At 61.8% G+C, this 6,808-nt stretch overlaps 1 protein-coding gene across 2 annotated transcripts; it reads left to right on the forward strand.

Annotated features, from left to right (window-relative positions):
• Nucleotides 1–593: 593 nt before the first annotated feature.
• Nucleotides 594–6,494, forward strand: LOC311187114 (melanoma-associated antigen D4; the record flags this gene model as incomplete). Of its 2 annotated transcripts, none has more annotated exons than XM_084258371.1 (11): nucleotides 594–818; nucleotides 1,084–1,914; nucleotides 2,256–2,459; nucleotides 2,569–2,632; nucleotides 2,835–2,914; nucleotides 3,284–3,375; nucleotides 3,974–4,053; nucleotides 4,155–4,197; nucleotides 4,588–4,650; nucleotides 5,662–5,776; nucleotides 6,060–6,494. In XM_084258371.1, the coding sequence occupies 11 exons, from the start codon at nucleotides 609–611 to the stop codon at nucleotides 6,492–6,494; spliced, it is 2,217 nt and encodes a 738-aa protein (XP_084114497.1). The 2 variants fall into 2 exon arrangements, with proteins under 2 accessions (XP_084114497.1, XP_084114498.1); XM_084258372.1 differs by having other exon boundaries at nucleotides 609–818; nucleotides 5,608–5,776.
• Nucleotides 6,495–6,808: the final 314 nt, after the last annotated feature.

Genomic DNA, 6,808 nt, shown 5'->3' on the forward strand with positions numbered 1-6,808 from the left:
CAAGCCTCGGCGAGGTCCCAGGCCTCCACAGCATCCACCCGCTGGCGCTCCTGTGTGAGACCAGCCTAGCCCAGAATCAGTGGAATCCCCAGGCCAGAGCTAGCCAGAGGGTCCCTGGGATGCAGTTTCCTGGCGCTTTCAGCTGCCCCCTTCCTCTGAGCCCTCTGCTCTGCTCTGCTCCTGGCCCCTGGCTCCAGCCCTTAAATTCAAGCCCTTTGTTTCTTCCTCTCTGCTGGCATCTCCTGTGGGACTCCTGAGACCCAATTGGCCAGTCCACCAGTGATCACATCTAGCTGCTGTGATGGACCAGTCCTTCCTGAACTGCACTTTGACTTGAGGGAGGAGGGGGGACGGGGGGGGGTGGCGTCCTCCCATCCCCTGTGTCCCTTGCCTAGGACTCTGTGTTTGCCAGCATCTAGCCAACATGCCTCCCCATCAGCACCACCTTCCCTCCCCACCTTGCACTGCCTGGTAACCTGATGATTGCTGCCCCTCACCTCCTGAGAGATCCAGCCTCCCACCGATCCCGCCCCCTCCCCTTCCCCCTCCCCCTGAGGAGGCCTCACCCTCCCTGCCAGGTTGAGTCTCTGCTCCTTGGAACCCACAGCATGGCAGAGGGCAGCTACAGCATGGAATCTGAAAGCTACAATGCTGAAGACATGGATGAGGGTAGCGATGAAGTGGGGGAGGAAGAGATGGTGGAAGGCAACGACTATGAAGAATTTGGTGCTTTTGGAGGCTATGGCAGCCTCACCAGCTTTGACATGCGCCTCCTCAGAGCCTTTGGTAGCTTGGGTCCAGGCCTTCGCATCTTAGCGGTGAGGCCCCCTTCTTGGCCACCTGCTGTCCCTGGGGCTTCTCCCCTGTGAGAGAAGGGGGGAGGTGGGGGGAGCAGAGGGGACGGTGTGAGGGCAGGGTGGGGTAGGAAAAGGCCACCTGTCTTCCCCAAACCTTGCCTGTCCTGCTCACAAAAAGGGGGTGGTGTTGAGGGCTGGCTGCTGGGAGGAGGCTGGCCGCTCAGGAGAGCATGACGGAGTGTGTAGAGTTTTCTGCCTTGCCCTCCCCTTCTCTCCGACCTTGCAGAATGAGCCCTGGGAACTGGAAAACCCTGTGCTGGCCCAGACTCTGATGGAGGCCTTGCAGCTGGATCCGGAGACGCTTGCCAATGAGGCGGCCGCCCATGCTGCTAACGTGGCCCGCTCTGCTGCCTCCAACCACGCCGCCCGGGCCGCCGCTGCTGCTGCCCGGGCCGCCTACAATCAGGTGGTCACTGAGCCCCTGGCGGCCCCAGACCAAGCCTCAGGAGAACATGCCCAGCCCATGACCTATGCCGCTGCCACTGCCGAGGCTCAGGGTGCCACCTCCGAGACGACCCTGCCTTCTCTGCACATCTCCCAGCTGCTCGTCGACAGTGAGGTGGCTGTCCCTGGGGCTCCAGCGACGTCCACTCAGCCCCAGACCCAGGAGGCTTCTACCGAGGGGCCCAGTACCACCTGTGCTTTCTCTCAGGCTCCATGTGCCAGCGAGAGGGATGCCACCCGGCCCACGACAACCTTCCTGGGTCAGAACGATGTCTTTGACTTCACACAGCCCGCAGGTGTCAGCGGCATGGCCTTCCCACGCCCCAAGAGACCCGCCCCTGCCCAGGAGGCTGCCACAGCAGAGGGCCCCAGTGCTACCTCTGCTATGCCCCAGGCGGCGTCTACCAGGGAGGGGGCAGCCACCCGGCCCAAGACCACCAAGTCTGGGAAGGCTCTCGCCAAGACTCGGTGGGTGGAGCCTCAGAATGTTGTGGCAGCAGCTGCTGCCAAGGCCAAGATGGCCACCAGTGCCCCTGAGCCCGAGGGCGCAGCGGCCACTGCTAAGCACAGTGCTGAACCCTGGGCCAGGATGGGAGGCAAGAGGACGAAGAAGGTAAGACCTTCCTCCCTCTCCACACCCTCTTGCTCCCTCCTTCCTCTCCTCCCTCCGCTCTTCCCCGCCCCCCTGCCCCACCACCTGTTCTTTTCCTCTACTCTTGTCCATGTTTCTCCACCACGAGTTTCCAGCATGTTCTCGCTCCACGTAGTCCCTGCCCTCGGGCCCAGTGGGAGAATAGTGGCCCTGTGCCTTAGTGGAGCTCGGCGCTCGGCACACGTCCTGGGCTGTCCCTACCGCTCCTGTTTCCCAGCACCAGCTCTGGCTGAGACATGTGCCAGATGCTTTTGCGTGGGGAGCCCGGCAGCCCTGGGTCTGTCCTGTGTCTCACGCTACAGTCCAAGCACCTGGATGACGAATATGAGAGCAGCGAGGAGGAGAGAGAACCTCCTGTGGTCCCGCCGACCTGGAGAGCCTCGCAGCCCCCCCTGACGGGACGGGCTCAGGTGGCCCCTCGGCCCCCAATGGCCCTGAGGTCCCAGGTGCCCTCGAGGCACGTACTGTGCCTGCCACCCCGCAATGTGACCCTTCTGCAAGAGAGGGTAAGAAGCCTGCCCTCCCCCATCTCCCTCCACTCGCCCCTGGCAGGGCTTGGTTTGAGGTCACCCAAGCCTTGTTGATCTCCCAGTGTGCTCCCTCCTCCCCCACCAGGCAAATAAGTTGGTGAAATATCTGATGATTAAGGACTACAAGAAAATTCCCATCAAACGCTCAGGTGGGCACCCCGCATCCCCTCCCCCAACCCTGCTGTGTCTGCAGCCCCCCCATCAGAAGCCCCCCTGCCAGGCCGTGGCCCACGGCTGGCTCTGTGTGCCCAGAGCTGACTGTGCTCCCCTCAGCAGGGTTGGCCAGGGCCGTGGCCTCTGCTCCTTGGCCTCTGCTCAAGCCAGGTGCTTTCCCTCTGCCCCCTCCTGCAGACATGCTGAAGGACGTCATCCGAGAATATGATGAGCATTTCCCTGAGATCATTGAGCGGGCAACGTACACTCTGGAAAAGGTGGGCACGGGGTAGGGGCAGCTCTGGAACAAGGGCTGTGGGGAAGCCTTGAAATGTGCACCCGCCCAGTCCCGATGTCACTCCCACCTGCTCTGGAAGCCTCTCGGGCCTGTGGACTGTGCGCTGCTGGCGCAGGCAGCCGTCCCTGGTCTCCCCCCTCTCTCTCTCGTGCCCTCTGAGCGTCGGACGTCTCTGAGGGGACCCCGTGGTCCTGGCCAGTGCCAGAGCTGCCACAGGCCGGGGCCTGCGCACCCTCCCCTGGGGCTTTGGGCTCCCTGTGAGAAAGAGCCCTGAGAGGGATTGAATGACAGCCTGCGGGATGCCCTGCATGGGCTTCTGATCTGCCTTCCTGTTTTCTCCCCCATGTAGAAGTTCGGGATCCACCTGAAGGAAATTGACAAGGAAGAACACCTATACATTCTCGTCTGCACGCGGGATTCCTCAGCACGCCTCCTGGGAAAGTGAGGAAGGGGGCAGGAGGGCTGTGACCTCCTTCGGTGGTGCCCCTTCCCTGCCCCATCTCCCACAGGCCCTCAGAGAAACGGGCAAAATACGGCTCGTGGGCCGAGCACAGCTTCCGCCCACCCACAGATAGTGGTGCCCAGTGGTGCGGGCACAGAGGGACCCAGGCCCTTGCTGCCGCCAGCCTTTCACCCTCCCCCTGCCCCCCCCCCCAGGCTTCCATGGGGAGCAGGCTGCTTCTTGTTTGCCTCTCCCGGCTCAGTGCCTGGCCCCAGCTGGGCAGAGCAGGCCTGGTGGACATGTGGGGACTGCCTCCCTGATGCCCCCGGGCAGGGAAGGCTGGGTTGCCTCTGGACACACTTGCCAAGCATTCCCTGCCTTCCTAACCCCGTCCTCTGTGGAGACCTGGGAGGGGGCGTCGGGGTGCCCATCCCAGGGATGAAGTCACAGCCTTGGGAGGAGGAATGAATTGTTTGGATCAGGTAGCAGCCACGTGCAGAGGGGTAGAAGGGCCTGGCAGCCCCGCACTCCGGGAGAGGCTAGCTGAAGCCCCTGGGGGGACGGCTGCGGCACAGGATCCACTTTCTACACCTGCAGGACCAAGGACACCCCCAGGCTGAGTCTCCTCTTGGTGATTCTGGGGGTCATCTTCATGAATGGCAACCGCGCCAGCGAGGGTGAGTGGTGGTCGTACCTGTGGCTGGTGGGGGTTGGGGCGAGGGTGCCCACAGTGCCGCCTTCCTGCGCTAAAATCCTTGTACCTCATTCCCCCTCACAGCCGTCCTCTGGGAGGCGCTCCGCAAGATGGGATTGCGCCCTGGGTACGATCGGGGTCTCTGGGCCCCCGCCCCTGAGTGTTAGCCTGGGGCAGGACACTACCTGGGATTGCATGGCCTGGGTGGTCTGGTGCGGGGAGGGGGCAGAAGTTCTCACCATGCTGAGTGGGGAGTGGTACTGAACTCCCAGCCTCCTCTCTGCGCCGTGTCCCCTCTTGTCCCCAGATGAGATCTAAGGGAAACAGTCAGAGTTAGGGGCTCCTTCCAACACCATCAGGGCATTGCTGACGCGTGGCTGTCTGGCCTCTGGTGCATACCCAGGCCTGCAAGGGTCTGCCCCGTGGCTGGGGAGCTCCCAGTCCTTTGGGGAGGGCTCCCACCCACCTCCGGCCACCACCACAGCCTCTAATCATGGCTTCCTTTCCTTGCTGTCAGGGTAAGGCACCCATTCCTTGGCGACCTGAGGAAGCTCATTACAGAGGACTTTGTGAAGCAGAAGTGAGTACTGACCGATTCAACTGTGTCCCACCTGCGTGCTTCCCTGGTGCGCTGCTCTGGCTGAGAAAGCCACCCCCTGCCCTCAGCGTAATCGCAGAGGGATCTCCGTGTGGGGTCTGCCGTGCTTGTCAGTGGGGCTGTGTGAGTACTGGGGAGAGGCTTCCAGAGTGGCCTTGGGGAAGGGTGCACACGTTTACTGAGAACACGTTTAGTGTGACAGTGTCACAACAGCCATCTCATTGCTCACCTTCCCTGGGCGCTGTGCTCCTCTCTGGAACCTGGGCGCAGAGTGGAGGTCTGAGTCTGGCCTGGGTGGTAAAGGGCCTGTTTGGCTCCGAAGCCCAGCCCTCCTGTGTCTGGCCTGGGCCCACCGCTTCTGCTGCTTGCAGAGCAAGTGTGTGCTCACTCGGGGGTGCTGTCCTGCGAGTTCACACACACACACACACACTCTCTCTCTCTCTCTCTCTCTCTCTCTCTCTCTCTCTCTCACACACACACACTCACTTTGAGTCGGGAGTCTGCACGGAAGTGCGCCCGGGTGACTGTCCCTTCCCTAGACAGTTGTTGTGAAGGTGGACTGCCTGAGGGTCTCCCAGGCCCTGAGCTGAGGAGCGCTCAGAGCAGGGGCCTGAAGAAGTGACTCCTCTGTCCACTGCAGACACAACAGGAATCTAGGTTCACTGATAAGAGGCAGAAAACTTGTGGCCCTCCAAGGAACAAACACCCTACTCGTGACCCACCCCCCCCAACACAAACACACACACACACATACACACACACATACACACACACTCCTCCACATGGCTTCTGGGCAGGACCCGTGGCCCAGGGCTTTGAAGGCCACCACTTGAAGGCAGAAAGCCCTGGAGTGGGTCATGGGCTGGGCAGCTAGGCCGCTGTCCTCCAGGAGCTGAGCTTCCACTTCCGGCCTGGGAGGGGCCCTCTGGGAGCCATTAGTGTAACCACAGTTCTGCCTGCTGGACTCGAAAGCGGGTTTGCTCTCGCACCCAGGTACCTGGAGTACAAAAAGATCCCCAACAGCAGCCCCCCTGAGTATGAATTCCTCTGGGGCCTGCGCGCCCGCCACGAGACCAGCAAGATGAGGGTCCTGAGATTCATTGCCCAGGTAATGGAGAGCCTCTGCTCTTGGCCACAGCCTCCTTGCCGGCCGTGCTGTTTTCCCAGGAAGGCTCAGAAAGGCTCCTAAGTAACTTAGCCAAGTTCACAGACGGGAAGTGCAAGGGACAGGGCGACGTCCCAGCTGTGACACAGAATAAGTGGAGGCCAAAGCTGGTGTGTTTATTTGTATCACGATTGGCCAGGTGCCCGGGAGGGCGTATGTCGGGAAGTGGGTTGCTTGGTGGACGCAGGGTAGTGCTGTGAGGGTGGCCGCTGTTATCCCATTGCAGAATCAGAACCGAGACCCCCGGGAATGGAAGGCTCATTTCTTGGAGGCGGTGGATGATGCTTTCAAGACGATGGATGTGGACATGGCCGAGGAACATGCCAGGGCCCAGATGAGGGCCCAGATGAATATCGGGGAGGAAGCTCTGATTGGACGGTGGAGCTGGGATGACATACAGGTGGAGCTCCTGACCTGGGACGAGGACGGAGATTTTGGCGATGCCTGGGCCAGGATCCCCTTTGCTTTCTGGGCCAGATACCATCAGTACATTCTGAATAGCAACCGTGCCAACAGGAGGGCCACTTGGCGGGCTGGCGTCAGCAGTGGCACCAACGGTGGGGCCAGCACCAGCATCCTGGATGGCCCTAGCACCAGCTCCACCATCCGGACCAGAAATGCCTCCCGAACCGGGGCCAACTTCTTCTCCTGGATCCAGTAAGATTTTCGGTCCATCGCTGAGACTCCACGGGAGGGGTGTGCAGGGGCTCCGAGAAGCCGGGGGGAGGCGCTGGGGGAGGCGGGGCACCACGGAGCCACGGGAGTATGCCGAGACGCTCGTGGTGCTCTTCACGTCCCTCCCGGTGCCCCGCGTGTTTGTTTTTGTCTCCTGGACCGTGCCTTGTGTTTGCAGGCACCGCTGAGGAGCTGGGGCAAGCCGAGTGCCTCCCGGGGTGTCTGAACAGAGCGCTCTGGGCGGCTTCTACCTGTCCAGTGGAGACGGCATGCCGGATGAAGCCTTCTTGCCCTTCCTGC

Source organism: Talpa europaea (assembly GCF_964194135.1).
Source record: "Talpa europaea genome assembly, chromosome: X".
NCBI lineage: Eukaryota > Metazoa > Chordata > Mammalia > Eulipotyphla > Talpidae > Talpa > Talpa europaea.